The sequence below is a fragment of the Lycorma delicatula genome, chromosome 1 (genome assembly GCF_047948215.1).
Source record: "Lycorma delicatula isolate Av1 chromosome 1, ASM4794821v1, whole genome shotgun sequence".
Classification (NCBI taxonomy): domain Eukaryota; kingdom Metazoa; phylum Arthropoda; class Insecta; order Hemiptera; family Fulgoridae; genus Lycorma; species Lycorma delicatula.
In genome coordinates, this window is record NC_134455.1 from 211964314 (window position 1) to 211977628 (window position 13315).

Sequence of the window (13315 nt, forward strand, 5' to 3'; positions counted from 1 at the left end):
CTCTGACATCCAAGGTTTTCTACCAGTTCTCTTTGTTTTGCCTAAGTTCGCTTCTGCTGATTTAAGAATTTCTTTTTTAACATTTTCCCATTCTTCTTCTATATTTTCTACCCATCTTTTTTACTCAGACCTCTTGCGATGTCCTCAACAATCTTCTTTACCTCCTCTTCCTCAAACTCTAAATGCCACCAATTCATCCGACACCTTTTATTCAGGTTTTTAAACCCCAAACTACACTTCACTATCACTAAATTATGGTCCCTATCAATGTCTGTTCCAGGGTAAGCTTTGCAGTCGACAAGTTGATTTCTAAATCTTTGCTTAACCATGATATAATCTATCTGATCCTTAGTAGTCCCTACCCAGAGATCTGAACAGGGGACTAGTTTACCTCCGGAATATTTTACCAAGGTAGGCAGCTCCATCTTTCTTATATAAAAATGCAAGTTACATTTTCTTGGAAAAAAGCAGCTGTAGTTTTCCATTGCTTTCATCTGCACAGTACTCAGAAGATTGAGTGATGTCGATATGGCCGTTTAAGTCCTCCTGACCTACACCCTTAACAAATACTGAAAGAGATGCTGTCCTCTTTCAGGAATCACTCCTTAGTCTGGCTCTCAACAGATACCCCTCCGATATGTTTGCACCTTCGGTCCAGCTACTCTGTATCACTGAGCACTCAAGCCCCCTCACCATCGGCAAGGTCTCATGATTCATAGAGGGAGGTTAGAGATAAATTTCATTATAAAATACATAATACAATATCTTAGTTCTACACAACATTTAACAAAGATGGAAATAAGCGTTTTGTTAACTACTTTTAAATTACGTAGCAGATTTTCTTACACAGAAAAGATCTTGATAATTGCCTGTTTAAAAATCACAAATGTAACTCTCCAATTAATATTTTTTAAATCTTAATATAACATGCTTATATATTATAAATACATAATAACAAAATTAAATAATCTCATAAGTTGCTATTTGCTATTAAGTTTTTGTTGAGAAAATAATTTCTGTACAGCTACATCAGTAAACATATTACATCTATGTTAGTGTCTATATCTATGTTAATGTTAATGCTTTTACTTTTAAGCAATAGCTTCATTTGATTAAAATACTACATTTTAAAACACCATTCTAATATACTTGCAGTTACTGTAAACAAAATGTAACGATTTCTATACTCTTTCTTAAATGAATACATAAAAAAATTATATAAATAACTAGTGGGCTACGGAGGAGTATTATGCTCAATAAGCAACTACAGTTGGGATTTTAGCTGTAGGTATATCTACTGTGTATTTACGTTCTGTTATGATGTTAACACTTACTACAAAAGAAACATTAAGAAAAATACATTTTCTCAATGTTATCACAACAACAGGAAAACATATATACTTTTGATATTTCCAGGTGGTTCAGAATGAAACTTCTTTGTTCACCCATGAAAACCTTCAAAATAAGTTAACATTTGACATAACTAATAGTTTTATATGTAATCAACAACTCCAGAAAAGGTTTTGAATGTAATAGAGATGTTTTCAAAAAACACATTTAAAATTTTCCAGAAATACTAATCCTGTATTGATGACCACTATTAATGGCCAAAAATAGTGTAAACAGTGGTTATTTTTGATGCCCAAATTTCATGACAATATGCACATCCAAATCATTAAAAAAAAAAATCACAACAGCATAGGTATCACAATTTTTATCTTATTTATTAGCAATTTAGATATTCATAACTAAATCACAATTTCTCAAATGGTAACTGAATTCCAGCTTGTAGAAAAAGTCTTACCTTACCAATTCAATGTCAACCAAAATCCTAAAGAGATTAAAGCACTGTTTTATTAATAATAATTCTGTTAGTGAATTTAAATTTAAGACAATGAAAATAAATCTTAACACTCACATTGTTATCCCAACTACCAGCAATGAGAAAGTTTTGTGGAATACTAGAAGGGCTGAAAGCCAGTGATGATACTGAATCATCTGGTGGTGAAGTAACCTCAAAATCCTTCATTGGATTGGCTGATGAAGGAGTTGTTGTAGCTCCAAATGATGAACCTGTGCCCAAACCTCCTTGGCTGAACATCTGGTAAACATAATTACCTTAGTTTATAATAAATGAAAATAGAAATTACCAGACAGCATATATATTGATTATAAATGGATATCAGTAAAAACACTTTTTAATAAAATTAACAAATCTTCATTCATTTGTTTCTCTTGAATACCAAAAAACAACTGAGTCAGCGCAGTAAGATGGTGTTATCTCATTTAATATTCTAGTGTCCCTCAGTAAATTACCAAGAATCAGTTTTTAACAGATTGTGCACAGAACAGAACACAAGGATAGGGGGAGATTTATGAATCTCTATACTAATCACAGAGCCTGGACAAAAGTTCCTTGCTGTTGCATCATTCTTATTTTTGGGCAGGAATTTGTTTAATTGGTAGTTATACATTTGCTTGTTTATTTATGGACTTGGTAGATGCATTCCAATCCTTTAAGATCAGCCTGAAATTGATCAGGCTAACCTTGGGAAACTAGGCGCTTATGTGCTTTGTTTTCCCAGTGCTATTCTCCTTCAGTCTGTCCACAGAAAACCTGTTGGTTCTAGCGCCTTTCAGCCTAGTATGAATGTGCTTCTTGAGGGGGGGCGTAGTTAAGAAGAATAGATTGTGCAACACACACTAGCCACACTTTATACTAGCATATGTATCAGTATCCAATGATGGAATTAAATTCCTAAATTATATGCCAAACCTTACCACTAGCCTTTAGAAAAGATAGGATTATCACTGCTAAATTTCAGAATGCAGTTTGTAGCAAGAATAAAGGGTGTCTCTTTTTGCTCAAATTAACTTCTCTGAAAACAGTACAGTACAAATTTCATGACCACTATGTGCATATCAAAATCATCTATTTAAAAAAAAATCAAAAAATCACATGAGCAGAGATATCACCATTTTTATGTTATTTATTAGCAATTTAGATGTTCATAACTAAGTTACACTTTCTCAAATGAATTTCAGCTTGTTGAAAGCCTTACCAGTTCAATGTCAACCAAAATCCTAGACTTTAAACCATTCTTTAATTCATATTAATTGTGCTACTGAATATGCAACAAGCATTTAGTAACTGCATGGCAGAAACTGACTTACTCCCATAGAAGTTAGACTGTGTAAAGATCTACAAATCCGATGGTGGCAAATCTTCCTTTTCAGCTATCAGTAATTAAAAAAAAAAAATAATAACATCACATACTTTTCTACTAAATTATTAAAATACTTTTTCTTTTTATAACAAGATTTTTCTAGCAATCTTTTAGATTTTCTTTATATTTAGTACTTAATGTATAGACCTACTACATATTTCAATGCATTCATACAGTGTTACAATGGTGATGGACTACATAGTTTCAACATCAAACAGTACTGTAAATCGTAAAATCTATTCAACAAAAGCTACAAAATAACATTAAAATCTTGTGTTCAATTTTGTAATAACAATACACTTCAATATCAACATTTTTCATTTTGAATTATGCAATTTCAATTTTTGTACAAATGTTCAGAGGCATAAAATTAAGAATTTATGTGAAATCTGTTGAAATTTGAATTTTGTTCAATTTGCATGGTGGTTATCATTTTGGCTGGTGCTTTTTATAGGATGGAAAATGGAGGGGGTAATAATCAGGAATGTATGTAACTAATGAAATAAATTTTGTAGATAGATCTCACAAACATCAACAGGGAAGGCCACTGTGGAATTGTGGAAAAAAATTGATGCAAGTCTTTCAAAAAAATTATGTGATTACCAAATTAATGTTATTTATTTTGCAGACCTTAAAACAAATGGAATGTACTGCAATAATTATCTTAATGCATATTTTTTGTTGTTCCTATTTTATCTAAAATGTATGAATGGTGTACAACCACTTTGAACTGAATGGCTTCCTCTATAACCAAACATCTGGTTTCTGGGGAGGGGGGAAGTATAATACGATGTCAAAATTAATGGATAAAATTATAGATGCAATCCAAAATTTAAAGTATTTTGATGTTACTTTATGTGATGTGAATAAGGTATTAGATTTCATCTACACAATCTGTCTTACATATACTGAAAAATGTTAAAATATTACTGGCAATGAACTCAGATTGTTTCAAATATACTTACCTAATCAAAAGCAATAGTTTCAATGACCAAATTCAGAATTTTTTATTTATACTGATGTTTCATATTAATAGTATATGAATAGGGCTAATTTATTAATTAGCTTTAATTAATATTTGATAAGCCTTATTTTACAAAGCTTACAATAGTGTAAATAATGTTAAGTTTATGATTAAACATCAATTATAATATGGACAAAATCTTAAGTCCTACTGGTAAAGATCATGAATTGCAATTTAAAAATAAAAATAAATTTTTACTTAGGAGATGGTAGTATAATTGCCTACTACACTTAAGGTTCTGGGTTTGATTTCTGGCAAATGTCTAGACAATTTAAACTCAATGCAGGAACTAAAGTTACCTTAGTAACTTGCAGGATTAAAAAAGAGCAAAGTATGTAAAGTTAAAGGTTTTTGATTTTTGGGTGGCAGAACTTCTTTAAAGCAAAAATGAACGCAGTAAATACTTGACGTGTTTCAATATTCAAATAATGAATTTTAGCAAAAAAGGTACAACATACTAATACAAGTAATACCTTACTATACAGTAATATTACTTTCTAAAATGTTAGGTATACAACTGTGTAACTATATCATACATTGTATATGGTTTTTTAAATCTCTATTATATAAAAAAAAGAAGGAATTAATCAAAAGCTCTGAAAAAATAAATGGTTTAATTAGGTTTCTTATTTGATCAAAACATGTTAGTTTAACACACTTTAAAATTATATCCTAGTACTTTTACAACACATGACAGTTTCCAACCAAAAAATTAAAATAAGAAAATGGATTAAGATTATGTACATTTAAAACAAAGTATAAAAGAAAATTAATTTATCAATTGGGGCAATTTCTAAAAATTTTTCAAGAGAATTTTTTACATAACCTCACAGTTAATTTAAGCAGTAAAAAAAGTTTTTCTATGCATTCTTTAAAAAAATGCTTTTCAACATCCAATAATCTTTTATTTCTTTAACATAATGATATTGCAATTTTGAAGAGACTCCCCCTTTATGTGAACAAATACATAAAATTTACATATAGTGTATTTATAATAGTGTATTCCCATATATTTCATTTGAATTGTTCTGGCAGGATGTTTCTGGTTGCCTGTGCATGAATATGAAATTTGCCAAACTTTGCCAGTTTTCCTGGCCACTGATCTTTTAATACCTTTCTTAATCTTTTCCAACTCAGAACATGCGGCCATATTAAATCTAGCACCCTTGAGTATGAATTCAATACACAAATCACCTTGAATACTGAAGAAAGGGTCAGCAACACCTTCTAGCAAAGAAAATAGTTAGTACTTTTTTGAACACAGAATGGAAATGATTCCACTAAACTCCATTTCATTCTGATTAGAAACAATGGAACTAATATGCAATATATAACTAAATCTATCAATACTGCAACTTGATTCCTAATATTGTCCAAAAACACACATCCTAAATAGTCACTGAAAACAAGAAATTTAATCTGACAATAAATAACATTCAATGAGCTATTTGATACAAAAGACAATGTAAAAGAGTCAATTCGTGCCCAGATATTAGCAGGCTATAAAACAAGTGATCTAGAAAAAAATTAATAATTTTTTAATAAATAAGTATCTTTTACTATAAATTGGCAGTTATATTAATTGTACCTTACTTAGGTACAATAGTTCAGAAATACATCCTGAAGGGGATACCATTTTCATTAATACATTTTTCAACTTCTTATGTATTACATTCACGTAATTTAACAGATTCACAGGAATTGTGATTTTATGAAATGTTTCTTTTTTGAGTTCAATGTTTCATGAGGTTGTATGACTGAATATCTTACTTTCTAAACAACCCCAAAAGAAAAAAATATTCCTGAGAGATCCAGTGATCTTGCAAGCAGAGGAAAACATTACCATGACTGGAAAAATTTGGTAATTGCATTCAACGATTGTATAGATGTAGTATAGCTTATGTCATTTCATGTTTTTCACTATTAGAAGGCAAACACTATTCATAATTTGTACATTGTTTTGCAACAGTAACAACATTTTCAATATTGTCTTCATAGAAATATGGACCAATTACTCCATAAGATGCAAATATATTATATATAGTGACTTCCAGATGAATTTCATCAAGTTTGTTTACTCCCCAATAACAGAAGTTTTGTTTATTTACACATCTACAATAGTGAAAACGTGATTCATTAAAATCATAAGTGAATTGTGAATAATGTTTTCATATAAGATTCAAAAATTAGTAGCAAAATATCATATAATTGGATAGATTAGCATCATTCAGTTACTGGATTAATGAAATTTTTTAGATATATATAAACACTTTGCACACTGGTGTTCAAGCAAAACTGAATGTCCATGGACAGACTGTTTGGGGCTTCATAATATAGCACAATTATAATATATTTATGTTTTCAGGAGGCTTTTTTTATTCAATGCTAAACCAGTTTTAAAAAAATTCTGTTATCAGATTTTAATAGCATAGCTGGTAGCATTACATCAATCAAATGGATAGCAAAGTGGTCTCTACAAGTAGTATGCAAAAAAATATGGCAATGTTTGCAGTATGAATTAATTGCAAAAACATAATCAACTTTTAATGCAAAAAGTTTTAGGGGCATTTCAAATATGACTAATATATATATTTGTAAGAAAATAATAGAAACATTCACATAACTTGCTAATTACTAAATATTGGTCTCGCTACATAATACTTAAAGGATTGCATCACATATACTGCTACACTTTTGATTACCTGGACAATATTTAATACATAATTCTGAAACTTATTACCTCAAAATCCAAATGAGTGTGCATGTCAGGCATCATGTCTCACACTAACACTTCGTAAATTTTTATAAAAATGTGACAGCTAACAAAAAATGCCCACCATAATACTATAATTTTAAAAAAGGATCATTTTATTCCTTTAAAATGCTTGTAACTACTACTTTATTTCCATGAAATAATTGCATAGCAACATAAATTATATTTACGTCAGATCTGTAATTTAATTTTTTGGCTTGCTTGTTTATACAAAACTAAAACAGCTTTCATTCTTTAATATATATATATATATAGACTCCCTGATCCTATATTTTGTAAGGTTATTTTTACCTGAGAAATAAAAATACAACCTAACTATATTTCTCAATAATCTACAATATAAAATTTGCATACAGTTGTAAAAAACAACCATAATTAGAATGTTTTAAAACATAATGCCATACTACACTTCATTATAGTAATAAAAATATAAAAAAAATATTTTTTCCTTTAAAAAAGTTTTACCAAACAAAATGAAAAGAAAAATAATAGTGATAATAATAAAAGAGTAAAATGATTTGTTAATATAATAATCTATTGCAATTTAGGAGAAATAGGACAAATTAAAATAAAGACAAATTAGAACAAAGGAGCATTTGGTTTATAAATACAGGCGTCTAGAGAAATCAGCTGTAGCCAAACACAAACTCATAACTGCAGGTTAGAAAATTAGTTAATAAACTGGTAAATTAATATTGAATCGGGGATTAGATAGTTTGGAAAACTTACTTAATAATAATGCAGGAACTGCACTGCTGAATATTGGGGTCAATATCAAATCGTTTTTAAAAATTTAAAACTCATTATAACAACAGTTACACCCTCCCTTAAATTTTTTATGGGAGGGAATATCAATTGTTAAATATCAATGGTTAAAAGTTCATGTTATTCAATCTTTATTGAAATTAATTTTTATCTTATTTACCTGTAAAAGAATTACTGGTTTATTTTATCAATTACAATTTTATTATGGCACATTGCTGTTATGTCAGCCACCCCTCTTTTCAGTGTTTTCACAGGGATTTTTTTAAGGATTTGCCAAATTTTTGACATGACAATCTGCAAAGTAGTCTAGCACTTTACCATTCCACCACACAAGTCAACAGCAGCAATGACAATTTTCAACTCACGCAGTTAAACCTAATAGCCTCAGCATGGTTGCTATTAAATCTTCCATTGTGGTATTGTAAACTTAAAATAATGCAACCTATGCTCTACAAACGCAAAGCCATCTTGTGTAATGAATCACATAGACCTGGCCAAATATTAATGTAGGTGCCAAATGATGAATCTCACTCACAAGCCTAATGAAATTCATGTTTCTGAAGCAGCACTGCAAAATAACAGATAACACTAAAATGCTCCACTTAAAATGCAGAACAATAATTTTAGCATTTAAAATGAACAATTATCAACTGATCCTCATCCTTACCCAATGAAAAATAATGTTATCTTCTTTTCCAAAACAAAAAGGTTTATGTTGTAATTCCCAAAACTGATTAAGTAATACATAAAAAATAAATGAATTGTTATTTTAATTATAATGGCAAATAAAAATAAATCTATTTAACCAAATTATATAATCTTACAGAAAATGAAATAAGTAATAAATTTTAGATTACAAACCAAACAATAATAACTGATTTGAGGTATTCACAGCAGTTGAAAAGCCCAGTTCAATTTTCAAAGTCAACAAACATTGTTAAATGAGCATATGAGCTGTTATTAATGTAGCACATAAAAAAATCTCATTATTTTTTAACAGGCTTTTTAACAGACTTTTTAAATAAAAAGTATGTTCACTTTCATTTGTTTTTATGCAAGTCAACAATTATTTTTAAAAAAATCAAGACTACTACTACTACTTTACAAACTAATTTATGCAGTTGGGAGAATATTCATCTATTTCAGAAATAAAAAAGTTTCAATCTAAATAAAACAGCTGTTATGCTGTTTCCTTCAGTTAAAAACAAAATTCTTAATGTTATTAATAATTTAGATACTGAAATTAAGCAGTATAATATTAAAATATAATTTTCCTAAAAAGGAAATAATTTCTACACAATCTGACACTAAAAAGCAGAAAACATTTTTTCTCAAAAAAAGTTGTTGAAGATTTCACATGCAGCTGTTAAATTTAACAAGATGTATTAATTGGAAATGTCAAATATATAATATAGGCTAATAAATTTCTGCATAGAAAAATATTGCTACTTTTTATTATATCAACATATCTTAGATAGTAGCACTATATAAGTAATCAGTATCATTGGCTTTGTTACTTTTAGAAGTTCTTGATATGGTGGCTTAAGGGACATTCAAAGATAACAATAAACTGAATTTTAGGGTAGATAATAAAGATTAAATTAGAAATATTACTTACTTAGAAGAAAGACTGCGGTACTAGTTAAGTGTCATTGAATGATATAACCAACTGGCAAGTAACATTTAGACACTAAACTCAAGTTTTCACAAATAAAACTAAGTTTTATGTTTTTGAAGTTTAGAGATTGACAGAATAGCTAGGTCTGATACTATACAGACTTTTATAACCTATGAAAATTATTTAAATTGCTTAAAAATGTTTAATTATATTTGCTATTGTTATTATTTATATATTGTTCAAAGTTACTGTATTAAATTAGCTCCTTTTAAGGTCTTTGGAAGAAACATGCTTATCTGAAACATCTCATCACAATGATGTAATAATATGATTTTACTACAACACTCTGTTACTCAAATGTATCAGAATTAGTAATCTAGTTTTAAAGATTTAGGCCAATAAATTCTTTATTCAAATACAAATAATTACATATAAAACAAACATTAACTTGTGCAGCGTTTCTTAGACAAACGTTGTTACTAAACTGATCGTACTGCAACAAGCAGGTGGATATGAAATTAAAACGTGGTAAATCACATTAAATTCAAGAGTAAATAAAACAACACAACACGTAAATGAACAAGAGCATTTACACAAGTAGATTGCACAACTCACTCTTACCGTAAGACAAATTAATATTCAAAGAAGAATTTTTCTACTCCAGCACAATAAATATGACACAAAACATAAAAAAAATCTAGTTTACAACCTACATCTACAACACAAACAAAAATATGATTAGACTACTGACAATTGCAACACCAGTCGAATTGGTTGAGTAGGAACAGTGCCACCAACACAATTACATCACAAGAATTTAAAATAATCTGATGTTGACACTACATGACTTCCTTGTATGACTATTAAATTACATAAACACATTTTTTTTAAAAAACGAAAAGTACATAAAATTTTATTTCATTAACAACTTATGATACTTTTTCAAATATATATGTATATATATTTTTTATTGAATTATTATTTATCGTAAATATTTTTTTGCAATCAGAGGTAAATAATTATTAATAAATCGATATATTTAAATTAAAAAAGTTAAAAAAAGGAGATGAAGTCGGATTTGAACCGATGTATCTTTCACTTGTAAGATACAAATATTTCATTAATTAAAGTTTTATTTGGCTATAACTGGAATCAATGAAAATAAGTACTACTTATATGTTGTTTAAAAGCTTTCAGTGAGGGCTTATTAATGCAGTTAAGAAAAAGTCCAAAATCTAAATTGTTTGGATTTTGGGCATTTTTGAACACTTTTGGTTCAGTCAATTGCAATCAAAGGGGAGGTGCACAATTAGATGTTACAGCATTCCTAAATAAAAAATATCTACTTCCTACGGCTAATCGTTTTTGAGCTATGCGAGATACACATGTACGTACGTACAGACGTCACGCCGAAACTAATCAAAATTGATTCAGGGATGGTCACAATGAGTATTTCCGTTGAAATCTGAAAACCCAAATTTTTTGTGATCACAATCAAGAAGATTGTTCAAACTTCGCCGGTAAGAGTCCACAGAACTGGACGGCACGGCGAAGTCGACGAACAACGTTTACAGTTCTAAACATGACCTAACCTAAGTGAAATGATAATAAGAGAAAAAATTAAAATAATAAGCATGAAAACATTACATTTCAGTTCAACTGGATTTGTAATAAAGAATACTTTCAAAAAATACCTCGCATTTTGTTAGACGACTCGAATATGATGAACCGCGAATATGTCACTTTTGCCTCAAAAAGGTGAATTTACGAATCGCGCCGCTAGGTTACAGTACTTGATTGTACTAGTTGGCGTACAAAAACTTGATAATGTACTTAAAATAATAAAATTTAAAAGAAAATATATTACAGCTTGTTTTAATAGTAAATGCTCTTATATACATGAAAATACTGAAGATGAAACAATTTTTTTTAATTCCCCAAAAAAAAAAATAAAGTATTAGTTTACAAGAGATTATAGCTGCTAATGAAATACAAAAAACGAACAGTAGGAATGTTGCAAATGTGGCAACAAATATTTGTTACATAAAACAGAAATAAATTCGATTGGTAAAATTTTTGTCCTACAATTAGTAATATTTTTTTAAGTTTATATGTAATCAGATTGAACCGTATATATTGCGTCGAGTCCATGAAGGCTATTGGAAAAAGACTGAATTAATGTAGTGCGGAGCCGGCTTATGTAGTGTGTACGGAGCCGAGTGAACCGTCAGGAGTTGTATGAGCGTCCGGAGCTAAGTGCCGCCGACAGGAGCCGATTGCATCCGAAAGGAGCTCTGTGAACTGATCAAAAGACCCTTAAATTTTGAAGTCCTTAAATAAATTTTTAAAAACATGAAATGAAACGGAGTCTGAACAATTAGAACTATTTGAACTAATTGATGGAGAAACGAAAAAAAAGTTCATTTAATTATAATATATAAAGTATGTCTACGGATACGATAAAAATCGAGGGTTACAGTTACACAGTAATAAGTTCAATATTAAAATACGGGTTTTCGATTTGTGAAGGTTATTATATGAATTTTATTAAAAAAATAAAAAAAAGGTATGACTAACAAAAAAAAAAAAAAAAAAAAAAAAAAAAAATGGGCTGAGAAATTAAAAAAATGTGTTTGTTTGTTCTAGAAAGGCAATAAATTTTAATAATAAATCCACAAGATAACAATCAGTAATTCATAAAAAAAAATTAAAGAATAATCTAACAAATCGGAGTGATATAAAACAAAATTACAATGATATTGTAAACCGCACGGTAATAATCTCATTTCATTTATTAAACAACGAATAATCATAAGAATTGTATTATTTCTGTAAATGTGATATGTACAGGTTCCGGAATATAAATCTGACGATTTTGTAGTAATTGTTATTTTGGCACCTTTATCAATGAGAAGGCGGAGTGTTGTATATCGACAGGTCTATTCATGCTATTTCAGTAGCCAGTATGTCGTGGTCGGGTAAACAACGAGCGTTTGTGATTGAAGCCTATTTTTTAAAAAAAGACTCGGTTATTGTAACACAGCGTTTATTTCGCAGACATTTCAATTTAAATCGACACGCGTCTGTTCCTAGTAGGAATACGATATTGTTGTGGGTGAAGAATTTTAGGAACACATCGTCTGCTTTAAAAATGAAACCAACAGGACGAAAACGGACTGTGAGAACGCCTCAAAACATTAACGCTGTAAGGTTAGCTGTTACGCGGTCTCCACGACGTTCAGCAGCGAGACATGCTGCTGCGCTAGCCATTTCTGATCGAAATGTACGACGAATTCTTCATGCAGACCTGAAATTCCACTCGTATAAGATGATGTTAGTGCAGCAACTTAATGCAAATGATTGGGCGTCTCGCCAAGGAGCTTGCGAGGTCATCCTCGAAAATGTCCACCAGGATGCCATTATTCTTTTAAGTGACGAGGCACATTTTCATCTTCAGGATTTGTGAATAAACAAAATTACCGTTATTGGGCTTCGCATAATTCACGGCAAATTCTTGAAAAACCACTTCACAGTCAATATGTTACAGTGTGGTGTGCGGTTTCAAAGTTCGGCATAGTTGGCCCATATTTTTTTGAGAAGTTAAATCGCAAAGTAACAGTAACATCTCATCGATACGTAAACATATTGAATGAATATCTGCGACCGAAACTGAATGACTTTCAAGGACATGAAATTTGGTTTCAACAAGATGGTGCCACCGCCCATACGGCGAGAATCGCAATGGATGTTCTGCGAGAAACCTTTCCTGGACGTTTGATTTCCCGATTTGGCGACATTCCTTGGCCAGCGAGTTCACCTGATCTGGCTGTTTGTGATTTTTTTCTGTGGGGGTATCTCAAACATAAAGTCTTCAGTAGTCGACCGCAGTCAATTGCAGAACTCAAGGA

The 13315-nt window shown here is 30.0% G+C and overlaps 1 protein-coding gene across 3 annotated transcripts in view; it reads right to left on the reverse strand.

The window, feature by feature from the left end:
* The window catches only part of Rae1 (ribonucleic acid export 1), a 53781-nt gene extending 43506 nt beyond the window's left edge, over nucleotides 1-10275 (reverse strand). Inside the window, exons 1-2 of one of the 3 annotated variants that reach the window (XM_075371496.1) lie at nucleotides 10159-10275; nucleotides 1919-2101 (exon numbers count right to left, since the gene is read on the reverse strand). In XM_075371496.1, coding sequence (XP_075227611.1) covers nucleotides 1919-2101 — 183 coding nt within the window. In that variant the 5' untranslated portion in view covers nucleotides 10159-10275. Of the gene's footprint in view, nucleotides 1-1918; nucleotides 2102-9407; nucleotides 9541-10028 lie in introns of those variants that run through there. The other 2 variants (XM_075371505.1, XM_075371488.1) reach the window with 2 other exon arrangements.
* Nucleotides 10276-13315: the final 3040 nt, after the last annotated feature.